At 40.0% G+C, this 24,119-nt stretch overlaps 1 protein-coding gene across 3 annotated transcripts in view; it reads right to left on the bottom strand.

Annotated features, from left to right (window-relative positions):
- Positions 1-9,367: 9,367 nt before the first annotated feature.
- sema4bb (sema domain, immunoglobulin domain (Ig), transmembrane domain (TM) and short cytoplasmic domain, (semaphorin) 4Bb) overlaps positions 9,368-24,119 on the bottom strand; it is a 62,740-nt gene continuing 47,988 nt past the window's right edge. For all 3 annotated transcript variants that reach the window (XM_063478158.1, XM_063478169.1, XM_063478149.1), the window contains exons 9-15: positions 21,791-21,972; positions 21,127-21,277; positions 20,361-20,571; positions 20,129-20,244; positions 17,499-17,656; positions 17,072-17,163; positions 9,368-15,355 (exon numbers count right to left, since the gene is read on the bottom strand). In XM_063478158.1, coding sequence (XP_063334228.1) covers positions 14,583-15,355; positions 17,072-17,163; positions 17,499-17,656; positions 20,129-20,244; positions 20,361-20,571; positions 21,127-21,277; positions 21,791-21,972 — 1,683 coding nt within the window. In that variant the 3' untranslated portion in view covers positions 9,368-14,582. The remainder of the gene's footprint in view (positions 15,356-17,071; positions 17,164-17,498; positions 17,657-20,128; positions 20,245-20,360; positions 20,572-21,126; positions 21,278-21,790; positions 21,973-24,119) is intronic.

The raw sequence follows: 24,119 nt of genomic DNA, 5'->3' as shown, positions 1-24,119 counted from the left end.
TAACCCGCTGGAGCACTGCTGCTGTATACTGGCCAAATCTAAGCACCAGAAAGTCCATATTGCTGATATTTGGTTGCATTCAGCTCTGCCTATTTATAGTCAATAATCGGTGTGCCTACTTACTGAAATCCACTGAGTTTCTCTCCTCGGTTCTCAGATTACAGGGCGTATAATTAAGTCACCACTTTAGCTTTTTTCCGTCTCCGATAGCAGGAGAGCAGCTGAAGAGCTGAATACTGATGAGGAGCAAATGCTAAATCAGCAGGTTGCTTAAATTCAAGAGATTTCAAACCTTATCCGCTCTCATCCACGGCGCTCTGCTTACAACTCGAAACAGATCTCAGAAAAATTCAAGCATAAGGCCCAACAGACTGACTGTGGGTTCTGGCAGGTTTTCTTAAAACAGACCATGAGAGGAGCTCAGAAGTAGTGAGAGAAGCAGAATGCAAAGAGAAGCAGAAGTCAGCTCCTCTAATTAAATTCATCTCTTTAGGCTCTCTCTGCTGAATTTATTGAGATATGGAAGCTTTGGGGAAAATGCATTGTTGTTACAGGGCTCTTGCTGATAGGAGGGTACTTTATTTATGCTATTTACAACATTAAACTGCTCAGTGTCAAAGCACAAAAATGGGGAGGCTGTACTGCAGCTGCTTAGATTTACATATGTTAAATGTGGGCTCAAATTATCCAAAGAAAAGACAAGTGCTGTTTCAACTAAATTTTAACTTTAATTATACATTTCGCAATATTAAAAATGACCCTCAGGTGCACTGCAGGTGAAATTTAAAGAAAGAAAAGAAGCCCCAGATAAAAATAAATGGTATATCAGAAATGGTCTGAAGCTGGTCACTGTGCAGAATGCTTGTGGTAACTTATTTAGCTGAATCCCATCTCTACAATGTGTTTAAATCATTCAACAATGTTAAATTGTTATGAAGATTCAATAAATGTACATCAACAGGTTAACATTCCCATTGAAACACAGAGCTTATATCTCAGAAGGGCAGGAAAACTGAGTTTAGACTTGGAGGATTTAAGATATCTTCCTTTCTTCAAGAACCATGTACAGCTCATAAGATCCAGTCCTGATATTTTTCACTCTCAGGAGTCAACAGTGTAAGGCTGTGGTTGTATGCAGGAGCTTAGCTGTATGAATATTAGAGCACAAAGCTTTTTTTGTCACCTAGGTTGAAAAAATATTTTTTGGAAAGGAAAACAGAAAATTCTACCAGCTTTGATCCCATTCCAGACTGCAAATGGACTAATTTTTAGAGAGCCTAATGGATACGTTGGCAAAAGCGATATTGGTCACTTCAGAAAGTATTTGGAGCCCTTTACTTTTTGTACTACATTTAATTTAACATAACTAAAGCTATTTTTCCCTATCAGTGTATATTCATGGATAATAGATAGTGACAAAGCAAAACAATGTTTTCAAGTATATTAAAATTGTGCTCATTTAATACCGATAAAGAAAAATAAAATCAGCATCACTGCGCTGTATTACCACAATGTCACACAACTGGTAGTTAAAACTGTTGCCTCACGACAAGGAGATCCTGGGTTTGAATCCACCTGCCAACTGGGGTCATCCTCCTGACGCCTGCTGGAATCCCTACATGTACTCCAACTTCCTCCCATACTCCAAACACATCCATATTAGGTTAACCGATGCTTTTAAATTGGCTGTAGGTGTGAATGTGAACCTGAATAGTTGTCTGGCTCTCTGTGTTGGCCCTCCAGCACACTGGCAACCTCCCCAGGGTATACCCTGCTTTTTGTCCTGTGACAGCTGGGACAGGCTACGACATATTTTTTGTCTGTGTACAGAACTCTGTTGGGTTTAATTCTGGGCTTTGGCCCACTGACACACTCCTGGACACTCAGTCCTGAAGTACATGCAGGGTTGTTTTGGTTGCTTCGGGTCACTGAAAGAAATGAAAGATGAATGCCCGATGTTTCCCCAGCTCACTGCACTCACATTTTCCTGTGTTTCACCTCATTCACTGTGAAGCTCTCTCATTGCATGATTCTCCCACCATACATGCGTCACTGCATAAGTCAGGTGGGGAGGAATAATGGCCATTAATAGTGCTTTAAGATTTGCCCAAAATATTTATTTTTCTATTCTGATAAAAATCTAAAATAAAACAGTTTTTGCTTATTCATACAGAGTCTTTTAAAATCAAGTTGACTGTCATATCTTTTGATTTACATCAAGCTCCTGATTGATGAAGAAGACCCTTTTTTCTCAGTTACTCATGTTGGGTGAATGCTGAGCTCTCTTCCATTTCAAACTGGAGGCCGCTGTGCTTCCAGGGACACCCAGAAACCGTTTTATACCTTTGCCCTGATCCAAGTCTTGATTACAGAGAATTTCTGGGACTTCATAACTTGATTTTTTTTCTTTGTCCTTCACCAGGATGGAGGTGAAACGTCTTCAAGCAACTTAAAGAAGTCCAAGCGCTTTTCTTTCCAAGCTCTTTAGACTACCATGACCTGGATAACTGAGAACCTTCACAGACCCCAAGGTTTTTAATCATTGTGTCAGTTTAAGTTTTATGATTTGTAATTTTGAAAAAAAAAAAAAGCAACAGGTTTTTAGTTCATTGTTATGGATAATTACATTCAGATTGATGGGAAGAAAATGCCACTTTTATCAGTCGACCAATTGGGGATAGTGGGGCATCTTCTAATTTTATCAATTCAAATTGAAATCCACAGCAATATAAAGTGGGCAAAAAGTAAACATTGGTGCACTCTTCCTGAAGTGACTATACGAGCAATGTCACGCTTGTCTGCTCACAGCAGTTCCACACAACCTTATGTTACTCTGAGAACATGTGTATACAAGGTTCTCCATTAAGAAGAAATGTGATTATCACATCATCATCATCATATAGCTGATAAATGTAGCCACAGGCAGGTACTCCTCCTGCTTCATTTTTTTCAAGGGTGAAAGCAGCACCGTGTTTCAACAACCCTTTAAACAAGATACTGGTGTGCCCATTTATTTGGATCATGACTGCACGAGGAATGATGGATGTTATAAATTATGTATCTAGTTGATAGCAACAACGTGTACACAACGCCTTATGTTATCACAGAAGCTGTCTCTTCAGAGTTATAATACTACAAATAATGACAGGGCAGGAGGAATATGTTATCTGTAAGCTCTCAGGTGCACCTCATCCTCCTGCATTGTTAAGCTGCTGCTTCAGCCAGAGTAAATGAAATCAGACATGTCTGTAAATATTTAATAACCGTTATGATTTAATCATTTTATATCGATCCAAAGACATGTCAATGCATAACACTGCACTGATATATTGTAGAGAGAAACTTTTCCAACAATGCTTCGTTCTTTTAACAGTTTTCTTGATGCGTATCCTAACTTTTACACACGACTGCATCTCATGATAAAGAATTGAAACCTGAGGCTAAAAGAGTATCTTGAATTCTAAAGTTTGCCAAGAAGCTGAAAAGTAAGCACAAAAATGTCTGCAGGTTGGCAATAAGGACTTTGTATCTGCATGAGGGGAAATCTGTGGCCTCTTAAGATCCACCAGACCATTAGTGACCCATCTATTCTTATGCTTGAATAACGTCCACTCTTTATATTGTAACTATTTTTCCTGTTTTGACAATCCATGTGAAAATTCTTTTAAGAGAATAACTTTAAGATCAGAGTCAGTGTATTAGACTTCCTTTCAAATCTAACATCTCCTACTGTCTGAAACAAAACGCAATCCTAGCCTCAAATGGGTCACTTGTCAGTTGGTGACCCACATGTTTTTAATGTCGAACGTAGTGTCGACATTAAAAACATCATAATTCATATCTGAAAACAACATCATATCTGATGGATCCCAAACCCTTTTCATACAAATCTATTATGTGTAGTTAGAGATAAGTTCATAGGTTTTTGCACCTATGTACAAAATGAATTTTGTCCCTGTATCCCATGTAGAGACCTCTGTACTGTTCTGTTGCCTTTGTAGTATACGTTGGGTGTTTATCCATTTGCACAGTGAAGCGCTGTCCAGTTGGTTTTCAGCATTTGGCTGAATCTGAGCAGAGAGTATAGCCCTGGACACAGAATTCATCCTCAGCAGTCACATACTCAATAAACACCAGTGGCCCGGTTCTGGTGCTGAGCTGGTGAGTGCATTCTTTCTTTGTAAGAATGTCACCCGATGGGTTTAGTCGTGTTTTTCAGTTGAATTATAGCCTTCTTTACATTCACTGACATGTCTTTGGTGTACAAAGGCAACATTTAAAAAAAAACCAAAAACCAAAAACAACTTCTGGACCTAACTGTGACTCCATAAATCGACTAACAAACTGTTAATATGAACCTGTGGTTATCATTAAATCAGACAGTATTGAAAATGAAAAAGTATTGGCATGAAAAGTATGAATATTAATGGTTCAAAATTATGTTAAATTCCAGTGCATGGAGACTCAAGAGAATGACTGTTCTTAGTTTATTATCTAACCAACAAATAAAACAGGAAATTCATGTTTTTATTCTTTTTCGTTTGAAGCACATTCATAATCTGGACATTCTGGACAGTAACACAGTAGCACTTCATGTTAGCTACACTAACTTTGTACAAGGTGGGTTAAAAGTCAGCAATATTAATATTATAATGTGTTTTGAAGGGAGTTGAGTTGATGTATGACCTGGAAAGTTGGGTCGGGATTGATTTAAAAGATTTTCCAGTTTCCTTCATGGACTGTGAAAAGTAAATCTGCTTTTCAATTTCACTATCAGCGAAGCGTTGCCATGAAATGTGCAACGCAATCGCAGCTGAAATGCACGCTGACTGTAATTGTTTTCAAGGCTGCTGCAAACAAAAGGCACTTTTCACAGTGCGGTGATTTGCTAATAATGAATAGCAAATTACCATCTTTGCTCTTCATCAAATGCTTGGTGACAACAGACGAGGTGCTGGTGTTGAAAGTAAATGGGATCTGTCACAGGGCATCAAAAGAGAGACAACATGCAGAGAAGCAGTGGGAGAAACAGAAAAGAAAGGCTGACACAGGCGTGGGGAACAACTGTGAGAAAGAAAATGCTAGGACAGCGCAAAAGCTTTTTATTTAATTATCTGTGAGTCATTCCAGGGATCAATTTGAGATGAGAGTCCTCTGCCCAGTCACAGTCAGATCTTTACCAATGTGACCATCAGAGTTTTTGCACATGTGAAGTCTGTGAAGGGAAGAGGCCTATTATTCCCGCTAGCAGCTGATCTCTATCACAGCAGGGGTGTTGAGCTATCAGCAAGGTGAGATTTACTCACAGTGCACCACCGTGTCTGAGACTTTCCTGCAGAAGATTTTGTGCTCAATAATGTTGGTTTTGTCTAAACAGATTACCTACACTGGGATGACCATAAGCATCCACGTTCACATTAGTGTAGTTACTTACTGGGTGACTTGAGTTGCTTTCTTTCATTTTAGAGCCCATCTAGTGCAAACAACACCATTTATTTATTTATTGAGAGATTAATTTGAAATTGCTATAAAAACAAATGTCAAAGTTGTATATGGAGCATCTGATGGAAAGCAGGAATAGTTCAGCTCTGGTTTTCTTTGGTACACAACTTAGAGAAGAAATATTTGTTAATGATAAAACATTTGCTTAGTTAAACACACAGACTTTCTGCACAGCTCTTTGCTCCATGCAAATTCATCCAGTTAACTGCAAATATGAGTTGGAAACAAGGCTTCTCCTATTAAGGCAACAGCAGATTGCTCCAGTCACAAATGAAGAAAATCAGAAAATAAAAGCCCTCACCAACACTTATTCTTACAACAAAACCGTGAATTATCAAGGTAAATAAATTAAGAGATATGCAGAGCAAAGTCCTTATCTGCCTTGGTTTGATGGAAGGTTGGTCACAGAGAAATGCACAATATCAAAACTGCAGAGGCTGTGCACTCTGCACAGTTAAGCAGCACAACAGAGGAGCCACATTTACTCCCAGTTCATTTTCTGCACTCCTCCTTCTTTGCTTTTCAGTTGGCACCTCATGCAATGCAACACTGAAATTTAGAGGATTCATTTAGTCATTCCTCATTAACATTATACAAATCTGCACATTGTATTAGTTTCAAATGAATAAAATCACCAGATCACCTCACAGACAACTTTATCACTGAGTGGAGTGTAGAGGAGGACTCAAATGCAGGACAGGAAGACGGGCAATGTAAAACAAAACTAAGCTGTTTAAAGAACAAAATCTAAAAACCAAAACAAGAATCCAAACCAGAAACCTATAGGAAGCAAACAGACAGTACAGTGGAGCCCAGAGACAAACAACCTGACAAGGACAACTGGGGAGACTGGACTATTTATACACACTGGGCTGATTAGGGAATGAGAAACAGAAGGAGAACAAAATACAGGTGAGGGTCAAGACAACCATCACAATTACAAAAGAGGAAACAAAGCTGACATAATGTGTGAATACCTGAATACCTTCAAAGTAAATCAGGAAACAAGTAAAAGACAACAAGAAGAATAAGAGTGGATATGTCAGAGGGAGAAACAGACCGCCAACTAATTACAGTAAAGCTCAAAACCCTGGATTACAAAACTGAAAATCCTGAATAAAGCAACCATAAGGTAACTTCAGGAATTACAATACATTTCAATATACCAGAATCATAGAAGAATCAAAACAGGGATCCGAAGACGCCACAAACAAGCAAGCAAATATTAAAACATCAAACAGTAGAAAAACAGCAAAACAGAAACCCAAATTTAAACATTAACTAAGAATATACACCAAAACCCCAAAATACTACAAAACAAAGAGAAATTCTTCTTTGTAGTTTTAAGAAAATAAAACTACTTTTTAAAAAAATGTTAAAATTAGAAATCCATTAATGTCTGATTTGGTAGATAAAGAACCCGCTCAAGTTTATTACTGGAATATGCACTAATGGGGTTATATATAGACAAAACCAAACAACTTCCACCCTGAAACTTTGGAAAAATGTGATTAACATTATCATATAAGGGAAAAAAGAGAAAGAATATAAGTTGAGAAATAATTTGTGTGTTGAAGATAACTTATCTAAAGTTCAGAAGCAGGACTATACTATTTACCCTGTCCCCAGTGGGACATACAGCTGCATGTTTTCTCCACTTAATGCAGTCTTGGGCTTAAACACTCTGCCTTCACTATACTCTTCCAGGGGGTCTCAGACCTGCCCCCCTTTCATTTTCCAACAGGGGTCCATTTCAAGGCAGAGTTATCTCACTGATAATTTGAGCTATCTTTGATGTTTCAAACATGGTTCACACATTTCATGGCACTAGCCGGATAGTGGTTATGGGTCCTGGATGAGCTTTCATCTGAAGCTGTCATAGTGCCAATAATCTGGTTGGAGTCCTCTGCTGGTACACTGGCTGTTGATGGTGTCCTTATTGCAGTCTCTAAAGATGATGGAGATGTAAGGATGTCAGGAGAGGGACCACATCCCCAAGTACTCCCCTATGAGTGTAGGAGCAACCACCAGTCCTCATGAAGACCTTCCACAGAATGCAGTTTTCGGTCGATCTCATTGCTTTGTTATTGATAAAGGTTTAAATTTCCATTTAATTTTTGCCAGTGAAATTAAGATGAACTGGTTCAGGGGGGAATCTTGTCATATGATCTATAGGTACCATTGTCTTGATAAAGTTTTCAGTAATGTTGGTACCACATACCATAGTACCACTGCCAAATCAGAACCCTAAGCATTTTCTATTGCAGTTGTTCTCAATCTCTATGTTGCTGTAAAAAGTGGCATTAATACAGCTCTAGAAGTGCTCACAAGTTGTCATAGGAAGAGAATACAAGCCCAGTGTGCTGTGTTTTGGTGCATTTGTAAATATGAGCGATGAGTAATAAACCTGGTTTCGATATTCTCTGAATAAAATATGCTTCAGTGAGAATCTGGTATTTGAGGCCAGATGGCCAAAATTTACATTCAAAAACTGCACTCAGTCACTAATTTTAAGCACTTAACCACCGCCTGGAGACCAGCGGCGGGTCAGATAAAAGCTGTCATTACACAACAATGACAGATGATACATTTTTTCCTTTCTCTGAAGAGACATCTGCAATCTGGCCCTTTTATAAAGCAGTAAATTGTGAATCATCCAAACAGCCTGCATGTTTGCAGATGTTTTGTGAAAATGATGGTCGGCGATACAGAGCACACATGTTGCAGGATCTGAATACTTTAGACTTCTCATATTTCTCTAATTTCTGCCTCCTCTGTCCACCGTCTTCCTGTCTGTGACCCGAAAATCGACCTCGGTACACTACGCTAAAGGATGTCTCAGTTCCTAAAAGCATCTGGAGGATAGAGGAGACAGCAGGAAGACCTATAATTGAGGGTGCACAGGTGTATCTTTGAGGAACTGTATAGCATAGGATATTTAATAGCGTGACACATTACACCTTGTTGTGTATTCATTAAAAGTGTCCCAAAATGGTTACAGCTGACATCATTACATGCAACTCTAGCTTGGTCATGATTAAAAAATGCATCACACCGTTGTGTCAAACACCATATTTAACTGACATCACTTTAAAGTAAGGCTCAGAGGTTGGGATCTCTCATTTTGTTAAACTTGTGCTGCTTGATTCTTTTCTTCACCTCTCCTCTTCCTTTTCTCTCTTTCAGACCAGTCTGTGTAAACCCTAGAGATGATTTTGTGGGAAAAATTCGAGTAGATGAGCAGCTGCCAGCGCAGCTGATATCAAAAACCATACCATGTTCAAAGTCACTTAAATCACTCTTCTTCTCCATTCTTTGTTGCTCATCTTAACTACCTTGATGTGCCTAAATGCACTGACTTGCTGCCACACTCACTTATCTGCACAATCTCATACATCAAGTTACTTTTTGCACAACCAACTGTCTTTGTTGCACTTTTCTATTGCAGATGAACGAGTGTAACAAGTGGTTTGACAAGTAGCACTAACATGTAGACTTTAAACAAAGATGGGCACCTGCTCGTCGTCCTGCTGATGAAAACATCTGATTCCAACATCATCTTGAAATTTATTGCCAATCCTCAAGGTTCACATTATTTTGCCTCTCACAGACATAAAACTGGATTAGTTCTCTAGTTTTAGGATTTGTGTAAACATCTTATGTGTTGCATTTATATAGAAAATGTGCAACTCTGAGCATATTTAAAGTATAAGTTTATATAGAGTCACTGCTTTGTTTCCACATCTAAAATGACACAAGAGCCACAAACTAAACCGTAATTTGTAGCGCAAAAATGGACTTCCACATGCATGTGTCAAAACATGTATTTATTCATTTATTTAAAAAAAAATTAAAATAAAGTGCCTTTTATGTACAATATAATAAAAACAACAGTCACAATCTCAATGATACAAAAAAATACAGTTCACAATGTTATTTGTACACAACAAATAAAAAAAATCATGCAGGCAAGACCACATTTGTCTAATCGTTATTCAGTCAACTAAGCTTATGATGTTCGATACGCTGAGGCGAAGCTGTCGCCGTCTCATGGCTGAGCTGATATGGAGGATCTGGAGCTGTGCTTGCATCTTGTTCACGTACTATACCATGCAGCACAAATGGTTAATTACCTCTATGATGTCGTTTCTTTGCATTTATGACCGAAGAAATAAAATCCTAAAAAAAGATGTTGCAATGGATTGCCTACTTAAGCCATTTTAGGAAAATATACTGCAGTAGGTGTTCTACAAATATATAGTTGGCTACATTCATATCCAGTACAGTATGTTGCATTACTAAGGAGCTACTCAAAACTGTTGTACTACTGTTCGCCTTTTATGGAAAAGGCCCATCATTGATAAATATGCAAAGCTATCACACAGTATATATTTCATCTAAGCTTATTAATTGGCAAGGTCCAACTGTATTTTAACTTCAGCATTTCTAAAGGAGATCAGGTGGTGTATTGTTAAATAGGTGACCTCACCAGAGGAAGTGATGCTTCCAATGTGTACAGTACCATTTTTTTTCTTAGATGAGCAAAGGCTGCAGAATGGTACAAGATTTTGAGCAGCTCCCAGTCTAGTTAGCAGGTTAAGTTAATGGTGGCTTAGGTGAATCTGTAAATCTACTGTTGACCCGTGTTGCGTTGTGGAGTTAAACATGCCCACTGAGGGCTACAATCACGCCATTCACCATGTTTCTGTTGGTGAGGTCACTGCTGGGTAGTGTACAATGTGGCACGTGGCTAAAGGCAGAGCAATGTGATATCCAAAGGCATTTTATGCTGTGAAGTTATCCACCAAACAAATCAAAGCAGGCTACCAAGATATCATATAGTTTAGAAAAATCTGTGTTAGCAGAAATGGAAAAACACGAGCCTTCTGGAATCTGTTTTATTTTGGTTATCCATCTGTTGGCAAACGCAATACTCTGGTTTGTTTGCTCGGTCTCAGCTTGCAATAGTTTTGGAAAAGAATATTTGTTTTCTTGCTGAGAGTTAGATAAGATTGATATCGCTCTCGTATTTATGCACTACAGCTAGAAGCCTGATACCCCAGCTTAGCACAAAGTCTGAAAAAAGGAGGAACCAGCTTGTCTGCTCATACCAGCATATGCAAAGCCAACGGCAGAAAAGACTGCGTCTGTTTTTGATAAATAGTCTAAAGCCAAAGTGTGAAAAAATGATACATTTTAAGGGAACTTTTTAGGCTGACACCTAAAGAACAATTTGTCTAATGGCTACTTGAGGCTGGACCCAAAGATAAGTTAATCCCCATGTCAAAACTCCCAACTTCAAGGCAGAAATAATCATGTTCACAGCCTGGTACAGAAATGACTTGAGTAATTTTCCTGTTTAAATTCCATTAAAATGATATTTGTGAAAGTGGCAGCTTGAATGACAGATCAATGCTGACATAGGCGCTTGTAGCTGCTAGCTGTATGCTCGTTGCTAAAATGAGGGGTGTGTTATGAAGGTTATAGTTTCGCAGCCATTTTAAGCGAAAAATCAGTTTTCAGTGTCATAAAGGAGGCTCTCCTTTCACCTGGCTAGATCACTGTGGTAACTTCAGATGAAAATAGAACCCTAACCATAGTTATACATTTAAAGTTTCAAGTTAAAATAGTTATTTTATTTATGACATGCTTCAGTGTCTGATCTAGATTTTCTATTGGGAGTCATGCTTTATATAAACAACATGCTCAATCATTGTAAGTCATTTTTAAACTATCAAGTTTCAGAGTTTGAATGTGCGGCTGTCATATGAGAAATAAACAGCAGCACTGAAACTGCAATAAAAAAAAAAATACAAGTTGAGTTTATTCATTTTGCCACTTGGTACACTTGTGATGATCATGAATTCACAAGATTATCAACTTTTGGATTATTACTCTCATTTTCTTCGCAGCTCTGGTTTAGCATTTTACTGTCATTTTTTAAAATAATAATCTTTAGAGATGTGCCCACTCCTCTCATAATGTGACTGGAGTAGGTGCGACTCAGTTGATCCGTTTCGAGTGGAAGAAAAGTCAAATGACACGTAAAAAGCTCCTTTTCACATGAGCAGAAACTGAAGTAGAGAGCTCGCGGTAACACTGAAACCATCATTGCGATACTCGTCACCTCTGACGCAGGTTTTAGGTCTGGTGAAGCCAGCTAGTGCAAAGACTGGCTACGCTGAACTTGTTTCATAGTTCACAGCTGTGGACCTTTTAATTATGTCTGTGGTGCATTTTGAAGGTTTTAAATGCACCAATAAGACAAAAAATTACAAAATGTTAAAATCAAGGCTTCATAAAAGGGCTTTAAAACCGATGGGTAGACTTGGTCCATCTTTTTTTATTATATACGGTTCATAATGGCAGGCTAAGATTACCTTTGGACAAATTTAGACAGAGTTTCTCCCTTTTGATGCTAAGCTAAAGTAACTAACTGGAAGCTGTGGCATCACATTAACTACAGAAAAAAAAGAAAAAGATGTTGATCTCTTCATCAAACTCATCAGTGGCATGAAAACAAACATCTCTGTCCTGCTTTGATGTGCTTGAGTGAAAACCAGTCCAGATGCTAAACTAACAGCGTGGTCAAATGTTTTCTGAATTAGGCAGTAAAGCACTATGAAAGAAAAAAATAAAATAAAAAAAGAATCACCAGTGTTCACTCTCTAGTTTCACGACTATCTCTACAACACATCTTGCACAAGGTCCCTTAAAAACACACAATATTAAGCACAGGTACTGTATATACACAACAAAAACCTAAGAAACAAAAGAAACACTGACCACTGTTGCGCAGTATGCTGTGCAGTTACTTTGTCAACTTGTAGCAGTTACATAGCATTTCATCATCTGCTCAGTGTTTGAAAAAGCAAAGTTTTGATCCTGCATGATACTGGAATATATATTGTAGGCTTACATAATCAATACAGTGACCTGGTGTTGTAGTCTAAGACATGTGGTGCCATGTTGTCCTTACGGCTGTGTAAATGTTTCTCATTCAGATTTACACAACATGATCGGAGTTCTGCATCTTTGGAAAATTCTGCTCGTTAAGTCTCAAAAGTCTAAGCAATGTGGGTGCGAGAGTGTTTGCGATGGCTGCACTGGTCCCTGTAATAACTGATTTCTAAAAATTTTCCTTAGCAGCCATACCGTCCACCTCAGTAGTTGCATTTCTTAAAACAAGCTCTGATTTTAGTGAAATGTGCAAACCTGGAAGTATTCAACACCCTGATTACTTGTGCTTTCACATTTATGTCACCTCGACTTCTGACTGAGTGTGGAGAGTCTGGGACCTGTAACCTGGTGGGGGCGGGGTCAAACTGAGCTAATACAAAAGGTCTGTGTATCTATGCCATGATATCATACAGCTGTAGTCTGGACAAGAGAACTCGCAACATTTTCTTTCCCCTACAGCAGCATTAGTTATTACTTATTCTGTGAGTTTTACATCTCGAGTGGCTTGATTAGCACTTAAAGTAGACAAGCTGAGCTTAACCGTCTCAGATGTGTCTCGGTGAGATGGCAGAAGGAAAACTGGAATATTTTCACACCTGACAACCACATGGCACGTAATCGCCATGTAAAACATTTGGCCCCGGTTCAAAATTTACAACAATTATTTTGCCCAACACAGTCTGTAAAGTCTGCTATGAGCTAACAGTCTTAGAACTCCCCAACCTTGCACTTTACATTTATTTATTATTAGTGCCACAATACTTTTAGCGAAACCCATCCCCTGGGTCCGTCACCATGTGCTCTTTTGACAGTGATCAATGCTAACACAAAGCATGAGATGGGCATGTGAGAATGGCACTATTGCATTTAGATAAGACAATCAAGTTATTTTTGTTTATTTTTTTTTTGGCACAGTGCACAACGATGATTTTGGTGCTGCCCCGAATGTGGTGGAGGTGTAGCTGTCCCCATTTCTTTTTGTTCCTTTGCCTCTCTGCACTTGGAATTTCAGTTCCATTAAAACAAAACAAACAAATACGCACACACACATAAAAAAAAAAGGGGCAGCTGTTTTTAAGTCCATTTAGAAACCCATCATGGAATCTGCAGGTCAACACTCAAGAGCAAGGCTGACTCAGATGAGCGAAAATGCAACCGTCTCTCTAAGTCATCTGTGGTGTAGTTTTGTTTGAGTGAAACAGACTTTCTCTTGACGACAACATACATTCAGGAGGTAAACGTCAGCATATAGGCGTAGCATCATATATAATTACACATATTCTATCATCTTAACGTTGCAGTCCTTTTTCATTGAGACAGTGGTGTGGCGTATTCTCCTCCTCCGTTTCAGCTTTCATCTTATTTATCCTCATACAGTCATGACGTTTATTCAGCGAATGGGGACAAATGTGTTTATGACTTGTGTCCATAATGCGTGGATCTTAATGAATATGCATTTCATGTACTATAATACTTCTAAACCTGAACTCTTGGTCACCATGTAGCTGTAGCTTGGCTCTAGTGTGCATAATAACAGACGTGTGGCTGCCACACTCTGCAGAGAATGTGCAAGATTACTCAAACAGGGCTGGGTAAAATATAAATATTTTTAAATTCGCTGACTGTGGTTGTAATAGTATATGATGTATATCTAGACTAGACAATTTTTTATTGTTGCATACCTAAAAAGACAGTGTGATAAACATTGGAACTAGAAGGTCTTCTGTTTATCTTTTTATTTATTTTTTTTATCCCCCATATTGCCCAGCCTTATGCTCACCCACATATGGTGTTAGTGGCCACGAGAATGACTCAAAAGAAAGAAAAAAGTAATGTGTGAGAATTATTCTTAGCAGCTGCCATGGTTCCTGATCCTGGCTCAAACTGGAGTATTGTGCTGCTTCATTTTTTTCTGCCTTACACAGCAAACCGGACCGACCTCTGGCTTCGGAGTGGAAATGACTAAACAAAATGACCTCCACACTGATCACAGAACTAAGATGACAAAAATAAAAAATGTGCTGTGATATAGGAGGATGTCTGGGTCTCCTCTCCTTTGCTCGGTGGCCTGTATCCCTCGTGAAGATACAGGGTGTCGTCGCTTAATGAATGCTGTGCTCTCAGACGATGGAGTCTTTGATCTCAGAGCCTAACCTCACTCTGGGCCGAGGGCAGGTTGGGGAGTATTCCACGTGGCTCTCTTTCACGTTAAGCGGCCGCCTGTCGGAGGCCTCGGAGAAGCTCTTGCTGTTATCTGGCGAGGACTCGTGTGTGGGCGTGCTGCAGATGTAGTTGTCGTTTAACGTCTGGTAGCCCTTGTGATCTGAAGTAGAAACGGGGATGGTGTTACCGTTGAGCGGTAAACTCTCTGTGGGCTTTCCAACTATCCGTGGCTTCTTCTGCTGCATGTTAGGGCACTCGCCCTGCTTCAGCATGGACTTCATGTGGTCACGGTTCCTGTAGATGACGAACAAGGAGAACACCACGAGGGAGAACGCCAACAGAGCACACACCACAATCAGCTCGTTCCAGTACGTCTTCGTATGGACCTGCTCAGAGCGAGACTCGCCAGGCAGGATGATGGTCTCCTCGCGCGTGATGTGAGGCGTGCGGGAGTGACCAATCAGAGTGGTACTCTCCTGGCGTGGTTCTGCCCTCACACAGTAGTTGGCCAACAGCTGGTGGAAGCCCTCCTCTTCTGACCAGCACTGATAGGTCTCAATCCTTTCAGACTGAGCCACAACTACCAGGTTTCCCTCGGGGGTAGCATAGAGGAACTGGCTGGCGCTATCACTGTAACGCCACCTCCTCTGTGCCAGGTTGGACCGCAGCTTACATGGCAGGACTCTAAATGTGTTGGCTGGGATGGTAATGAGCTGGCAAGGGGAGCCACCTACAAACAAAAATAAAAGGAATGTTGTTTCAAAACACTGAAACATGCCAGTAATTTGACCAACTGCATACCGACTCGGGATGTAATGAATCTTTTAACCCACAGTTTGGTTCAGAGCTCAGCTGAGTGGGGATTGAATAGGGAAAGAAGAAAAAACCACTTGTGTGATCACTTGATTAATTACTGGCAATTAGCAATAGCATATGTTAAGACCACTAAGCCTATATTTACACACATGCTGTGTAAACCAACACAAAACATCCTTAATAAGACAGACAGAAACACACAAAATCTCATGTTAGATGTTCTGTCTTCTATCACAACTCATCTTGGTTTTATAAACCTGGTAGTCATGATGAAGAAAGTCTCATTTGAAGGCGTAGTTTCACATTCCAAGAATGAGGGGATCAATTCATTTTAAGCTACAGCCAGGACGAGTTAGCTTAGCTCATTAGCTTAGCTCATTAGCTTAGCTTAGACCGACTTGAAGACACAAAGAGTGTAAACAGAAAGCGTGGCTCTTTTCTTAATTAATAAAGAACCACCCATGAAGCTAACAAATTAACACCATATTTCTATTTCTATTACTTAAATCTATTCAAAATTTTATGTGCACAAAACACATCAGCAAAAACATTTTAGTTTCAAAACCATTCAACTATTTTCTGCCACTTATCTGGGTTTGGGTCAGACCTACCTCCCCCCAGCCATCTCCCTCCAGCTTTTACGGGATGACACCGAGGTGTTCCCAATCCATCTTAGAGATGTAATCTCTAGTCCCAGTAGGACATACGGAGAAAAACCTCACCTAGCAGATGTCCAGGAGGCACCCTAGTTGGATACCCAAAATCACCTGAGGGTAGGAATGTAGATGGGCTGGTAAATCAACAGCCTTGTTTTCATGTACAGGACTCTCTTCCCCATTTTAGACTAGTACAGCACCCGTATCACTGTAGATGTTGCACCAATCTGTTTCCTGCTCCTCTCTCCCCTTACTTGTGAATAAGACCCTAAAATTCCTCAACTCCTCTATTTGAGGCTACACGTAATTTCTCAATCAAAGTGGGGAATCCACCTTTTTACAGCTGTGAACCAAAGCCTCAGTCATGGAGGCGCCAATTTTCATACACACTGTTTGTGAGTCCAAGACCCACAGGGAAGAGAAATATGACATATTGCTGGCATTAAAAACTAAGTTCACACTGTGGTTGTACAGGAACTGGAAAGCCTGCAACAGCTGACCCAATATCCCATACTCCTGAACTATCCCCCACTAGACAAGCTGAGGGGTGTGGTCAAATGACTTTTCCCCAAGTCCAGGAAACCCATGCAGTTATACAAACTCCTACAGACCCATGAATATCGTCAAGTAGACAGATCTAGGATGAAAACTTTATTGCTTCTCCTGTATCTGAGGTACAAGGTTTAGTAGACAAATTTTTAATCTTTAATCTTTTTTTTTTCTGAATGCTGAGCCAATTGTCTTTATATCCATTAAATATAAGCCTGAAGCTCCTACTACAGCACTTTAAATTCAAAACTGGAATTTGGAAAACAACTTGCATGAATATGCAACTTGTTTTTTCTTAAAACTGTATGATGTGCATGACTTGACAGTAGCGGCATGTTTTTGTGAACTCTAAGTGCATGCTGTTTGTGCGTGAGGTGACAGACACACTTAAATTAAAGGCCACTGTACAGAAAGAACACACTCACGAGAAGCTACTGGTCTGGCAGATCTGGGGTTAGGAAGAGTCCTGTTGCAAATAGCTGATGTGTCAGCCTCCTCCACGTCCTGCTGCCAGTGGCTGAGGCAAAACATACCAAATAAAAACAACAGGCAGATGTAATGACAGGCACCTTACATTACATTACTGATGTCTCCTATCGCAATCGCCAAGTCTTTTATTTACAACTTACTAATACAGTGAGTAATGTTGCTCTAAAATTAACGTTAAGGGACATAAAGCAGATCCTTGAATGCTTATTTTGTGTGTTTGTTTGGGTAGACGTTCAAAGCAAAATTCGTAGAAAGGACATAAGGTTGAGCAACAAGGAATTATTATCCTTGCATATTTTCCTGCTTTTAACACTAAAAGGCACAGTGTGCTTATGTGTTCCTCCTGCGTGCTGTAGTTCTCACCTGTCAGGCGGAGCCATCCTGACATCCTGGCACAGTTGTCCGGTCCAGGCGCAGTAAGGGTCTCTGGACAGCACACACTCACCACAGCTCAGGTAGTTGGAGCAGTTAGCTACAGGAACCTCCACCAGGCCAGAGTAAGATGACACAAACAAGAGACCCTGTAGAGGGGAAGGGGGGGGGGGGTGCATTTCAGATGTAACTACAATATACAAGGTAAAAACCTTCTGCTTTTGGTTGCAGAGTAAGACAAAAAATGCTAAACAATTAATTACAACAGAAAAGCATAACCTACACAATGGAGTAGTTCTGACCAGCTGTTCTTCTTGATACCATCTGAGTAGCATCTTTAGCACTTTTACTACCTACATCTGTGCATCAGATATGCATTTGCAACATTAATGTTCCTGTCATACTGACGCACGGCTCCCCCTTGTTCCCAAATATACAATCTATATTTAGACCAGTTTTTCTGGCCCTTGTATTAGACAGACACCATATGCATTCTGTCTTAGTCTTTCATTTCCCTATTTGGAGCTAAGAATACACTCACAAACAGTATCTCAGACTTTATTAGAATTACATAATCTAAGATAAGATTTCAGTTTGGCTGCTCGCCCCGAGAGAGGCCATTATGTAATAAAGAGAGAAAAGGTAATGAAATTTAGCTCTGGGTAAAATGCCAGAGAGGATCATAAACTCCGTTCCAGACGGTGCTATAACTTACAGGAAAACTCAATGGAATGGCCCCTGTGGAAAGATGTCTGAAGCCAGTTTGTGCTCTGATAAAGAGCGCTCTTCCACATTTTCATTAGTTGTAAATTAAACACCAAACATTCGAAAATGGGATAAAGTATTTATTATAAATGGATACAAAGCAACACGGGCTCTATGGTTGTATTACGCTGTTATTAAGTTGTAGTAAATTGATTTTACCTTATTTTCTGCTTTAAATACTGCTAATGATCAAAAGGACATGTCCAGAGTCTAAAAATAAAGGCAAGAGAAGAGTGCCAAAAGAAGGGCTAGCTGTTTTAATGTCCACAGGATAGCCGGTGAACTTTTAAAAACTCAACCTTTAAAACATTCTTACTATTTAAAGTTAGCTTTGACTGGTGGTTTTGAATGACAGGTGGATGCGGACACAGATGTCTGAATTTCGTAGTCGTTTCTAAGGGTTAAACTCTGTTAACTGAAGCCAGTGAACTTGACCTTTCGACTGCTGTTATGGTGTTTCAGGAGCATTTTTAATAGAATCATACTTTGTGATCAAGTGTACCGTATTTTACACACTATAAGGCACACTTAAAATCCTTTAATTTTGTCAAAAATCAACAGTGCGCCTTATAATCCAGTGTGCCTTACTGACCTTGAATCGATTTTATGTAGTACACGACACTCAAAAATCAGTCAAAAAATGTTTTAATACGACTTTGGTAAGCTACGAAGCCGCACCATTTGATGGATTGTCAGAGCATTACGGCTACCGTAGTCAGGAGCCTCGCGGAGTAATCTGGGTCCAAAACACCATCCAGTTCAGGCCCCAAAGTCAAAGGAACACTGCGGCATCACTGAGAGTTAAAAACTGTCTAAATTCTTTCATCTTTAATAAAAAGATCAGTGTGGCTGCTTTACCAGGTGTAACAATTAAGTTTAACATCCAGGCATCCATGAAAACAGAATTTATTACATTTAGCGGAGTTAGAAGTTAGCAGGAAGTTAGCAGGAAGTTAGCAGGAAGTTAGCAGGAAGTTAGCAGGAAGTTAGCAGGAAGTTAGCTCACTAGTTTCCACCTAAACATGATGTAGCATGTTCTGACTGAGAGATTTCTGAAAAAATTAAAATGTACAGCTCTGCCATCACTTCCAACATAAATGAAGACAGAAAACTAAACAGCAGTAATGTTTGTAAGGTTACTGAAGTTAGGCTAGCTGGTATATAATGATGTGCTACTTGATCACTAGCGAAACAGCTATGTGAGCATAACATAAACACTGTGAAGCTGGAGGATGAACACTAACTTTTTTCCACTCGATAAAAGTTAATGTGAGACTTCCCGATGGTTAAAGACAAATGAAATCGCATGGCAGGATGCTGTAAACGGACCAAACTTCAGTCAGGAGAACAAAAGAGATAATCCATCCACAATACAAGGTTAGTCATTAATATACTGCAACAAAATGGGAATAGAGCAGCTGCGAGAGAATTCAACATTAATGAATCAATGGTACAGAAGTGGAGGAAGCAAGAAGAATGAGTTGAGTAAAATTTGACTTATCTGACTGTTTTGTTTTGCTTAATGCACCTTATAATCCGGTGCGCCTTATGGTCTGAAAAATATGGTACTAAATCAAATGAAGTCTGTGGTCTACCTCAGGTGACTGAAATTTTAGGATTTTGTTTTATATGTTACTCAACAATAATGTCCAGAACCTGTGTGCTAATGAGTTCTGTTAAAAAGCTTGGCAGTGTTAGCTGATAAGTTCTCTCTCTCTCTCTTGTCCTAATATGGTCACAAAAATATAAACATGAAGGCAGCAAAGACACTAAATTTAACAAATTGGGACTAGTTATACCCTTGTGGCTATGTTCATCTTTTATATAGAGTGTATATGGTAAAGGTGGTGATTTACCCTTTGAGGATCAAGCTCAATGTGCTGCACTGGCTGCGGCTCAGCGAACAGAATCATCTCCTCTATAATGTGCATCTTGTCATTGGCATTGATGGCCTTATGGAGCTTTCCATCATCTGGAAGACACAGAGAACAAGCGGAAGTGAGATATATAGTTTTCAGAGGACAGTTTTCTTCTGCTCTGTTTTTGTTCCTATTAAATGAAATGCTTGTAGAATATATTAAGCTCCACCTGTGCCAATAAAGAGCACATCATAAGCTCTCTCCATGCCCTGGATCTTGTGCACAGCGATCTGCGTGTAGCGTACGCTGCGTTTGAGCAGCAGTGGCGTGCTGCGGATCGCGCTGTCCATCAGGAAATGGTCCTTGACAAAGTTGAGCACTTTATCAGGCATGTGCAAGGATGACTGGATTCCCATTTGCCTGGCGTGGTTGGTCACGCACTGTGGGGAGAGTAAATAACAAAAAGAAGAAGAAGAAGAAAAAAAACAAAACAATCTCTGCTTATTATTTGAGCAGTACTGAAAAATAGATACAATACGATGGGGTGTTGAATTACATTTGACCTTGGCTTTAATTACTTAAGAACACAGAAATGAAAATGGAATCAGTGAGATAAGGAGCTTAAAACTACCACATTGGCTGATGGGTTTAATCATGTTCTTAAGCTGTATGTACTATTTTTATGCTCTGAGGCATTTCTTTGGCTCTCGTACAACCCACAGCAGGACAGTACTTTCTGTTTTCCAGCAGACAAAGAAAATAAATGGGGAACATCTGCTTCACATCAGACTTACTTGTTCAACAGCCTAAAATAACACTACAGGTAGGACGGGATGTTTTGTTGGTGTGTTTAATATAGCTTTTGTACACATGACAACAAAGACAGCTCTTTGTCCTCATTTTATCTGTTACTGAATGAAGAGCCACAGAAAGACGTTGTGTCTTGTTGTAGTGAATTGCACTGGCTGTCATAAGATATGGCCTTCACAACTCACCGCCCCAGGCCGTGGTTCTGGTACAGGGTGGTTGTAGGTATACCACTGCTGTGTCTCCCTGTTAACCTCTCGGTAGCGCCCGCTGAAGGCTTTTTTCACCTGCTCCATAGTGAAGGCACAGACCGCGGAGCTTCCCGAGGCGCCTTTATACCTGTAAACGTATTAATGAGGATGTAAGGGTTTCAGCTGTGAACAACTGGTCAATGAACCAAAATGTTAACCTATCAGAACTCGACATCACACAATTTCCAACATGTTCTGAGATTTCTTTGCAACTGCCATCATTTTATTCAAGAAACTGGAATGGCAGTTTCTCAATGGAGAACAGTTGCAGAGTGGGCGCATGAGCGATTTCCTTATTAAAACCTTTATTTTGTTGATACATTAACTAACCATTGGGATCACATTGGCTCGTATTAGCAGTTAAGCACATTACAGCTGCTCTAAATTCAGAGGAGCCAAGTGAAAAACAACAACTTGCCAAGTGCGAGCGCAGATATTAAATAAAAACTGGCTCTAGATGGGGTGTGTGCGAGCCGCGCTTGTGTGTAAACTTTGACTGTAACAGTGTGACAAATCACAGTGTGTGTGTGATTTATGTCACTGTCACAGCTGACATACAGCACTGTCACAGTCTCAACCATCGCCTGCATTTGAGTCGTACCACTGAGAAGTGAAGACGCCGTAGAACACTGTGCTCTCCCAGCTGTCTCCCGTGGGCTTCAGGACAAACATGTCTTGGATAATGTTGAAGGGGAAGCCGTCATCGGGGAGGGAACACAGGAGCTGAGCCTTCAGGAAGGTAGTCCACTTTTTCTGCAGGACTCGCTCACCCCCTTTATCACCCTGAAAAAAAAGATTCAGCAAGTTTATTAGAGGACTTTATGTCCTTGTAATAATTTTTTATTAGATTCTGGCAGGGGTTGCAATGGTTGTACAAGTCTGTACTTATTTTTGGACTTGAGTTGATAAAAAGTATTACTTAATTATGACTGCATTATTCTGATATCTCCAGTTCATCTGAAGAAACCTTAAACATTTCACTAGAAACCTTTAACCAGGCTTTAACAACAGACAGCTGCACAAAGCTACTAGCAAAGGCAACATGAGCACATGGTTAGATAGGATATCATTACATAACGCAAGTATCCATTTCACAACTACAATTACACATCACAAAATAAATAAAACACATGATGACTACATAAAGACAAAAAACGCCCCGTAAAAAAAAAAAGCAAAAAAAAAAAAAAAAAGCCACAAACTCAAAGTGATCCCTTCATTTCCCAGCCATGTGTCACATGACTGTGACATAATCCTCCTGGTTTGTTTGGGTTTACTTTTCTAATTTTTACAATATCTGTGTCATACTGACACTTCTATCATTGATGTGTGAAGAATGTACGAAGGTGGAGGCAGGTTTGGTGGAGCATGTGGATATTTAGCTTACAAATTTGTTTGGAACATGGAACACGCTGATATCTTGTGATAAAAGCAGGAGGAGTGCAGAGTAGTTAAGTTCAGAAGGTCAGAGCTGTGGCAAAATCTGGGAGTTCAACTTTGCTATGACTAAAATCTGCTTTCAGCTGGAAAGGCTGTGGCTGTGGCAGGAAGGGAGGACACCATGGGCTTTGAGTCAGCTCTGGACCAGGAGCCTTACAGAACCCTGCCCGAGTACACCTAAGAGCTCAAGTGGATTTTAAATTTGCTGTCAGAAGCATGAAAAAGCAAATAAACCAGATAGCAAACAATGTTCTATATGAACCACAAAAACTTTCCCTAGAAAAACTTTTATAAATCATTTAAAAGCTAAGAGCAAACTGCATTAAGTTCCCTAGATGAGTGTGAAAACAGCCCCAAACTGTCAGATCATGAAGGCCAAACATTCCAATGAAATTACTGAAGGGACTTAAAATATGTTGCAATGTACGAGCTCCTTGAAAAGGCACGCATTACTTTGGAGCCCATGTTTTGCATCACAGTTGCAATCCATCCCCCTTTGCTTCAGAGGGTGCTGTTGAGAAAAGGAAGATTATTACCGTGACGCTCATGACCCTCCTTTTTATTTATTTTTTATAGTATTTTAACAATAAAATATGCAACACAGAGAAAACAAAAAAAGTGCTCTGCATAAAAGATGCCACAGCATAAAAGATCAGCTCCCCTTTGAAGGAGAGAGCATAGCGAAATAGAAAAACAAACAATGGTTAGTTATTAATTACAGCTTTGAAATAAAGATCAGTCCTTCATGCCTGACTTCACCTGCAGCTCACAGACAAGGCATTCGCTCTTCTTTCAAGCTGTCGCAAAATATTCCCATAAATACTTATCAGAGTTTTCTAGGACTAGCAATTATCAAAGTGCTTGTAAACACACACCAAAAGGAACTCCTCCCAAATACAGCGAGCAAGCTTGAAAACACTGGAGGAGCACGACTAGGAGGAAGGGGAGGAAGAGCAGGACCGAAAACAGGCGACCTCGCCCAGTCTCAAGACAGCTTTCCTCCCTCAAATCCAAATGTTCCCGTCAGCATGGCCTCCCAAACCCAGAGCAACTCCTAAATAACCACACAAGGAGTGAGGAGGTAATAAAGTGCAAAACTATAACTACCTCCGTTTGCTCCTCCATGTGCTGTCACACACACAAACAATCACATTGCTCAAGAGTGAGGTGAAGCCACCCTCGTGGGAATGATGTAGGGCCTGGGAGCCAATTACTAAGCTGAGGTAGTAGCCCGTCCACATAATGAGGAGACCACATTCCTGCTCTCTCAGCTGTCCACTGCTATTGTTGCCGTGCTCCGCTGCACAGCTTGTACAATCGCATCGACCACTCCCCTCTGATAGCTGCCCTCTGAAAATAAACCCGCTTCTTTGTGCGGCATTAGCCGACTCTCATAGTATTTATTACATCCAAGATTCTCATCAACCTGAGACGTAATAGATCACGAGGTAAAGAAAATTGCGCCACTCAGTATTTATAACATGCCCACT

The sequence above is a fragment of the Pelmatolapia mariae genome, linkage group LG1 (genome assembly GCF_036321145.2).
Source record: "Pelmatolapia mariae isolate MD_Pm_ZW linkage group LG1, Pm_UMD_F_2, whole genome shotgun sequence".
Taxonomy (NCBI): Eukaryota; Metazoa; Chordata; class Actinopteri; order Cichliformes; family Cichlidae; genus Pelmatolapia; species Pelmatolapia mariae.
The sequence above is the reverse complement of the archived record's forward strand: the minus strand, read 5'-3'. Positions and strand labels throughout refer to the sequence as shown.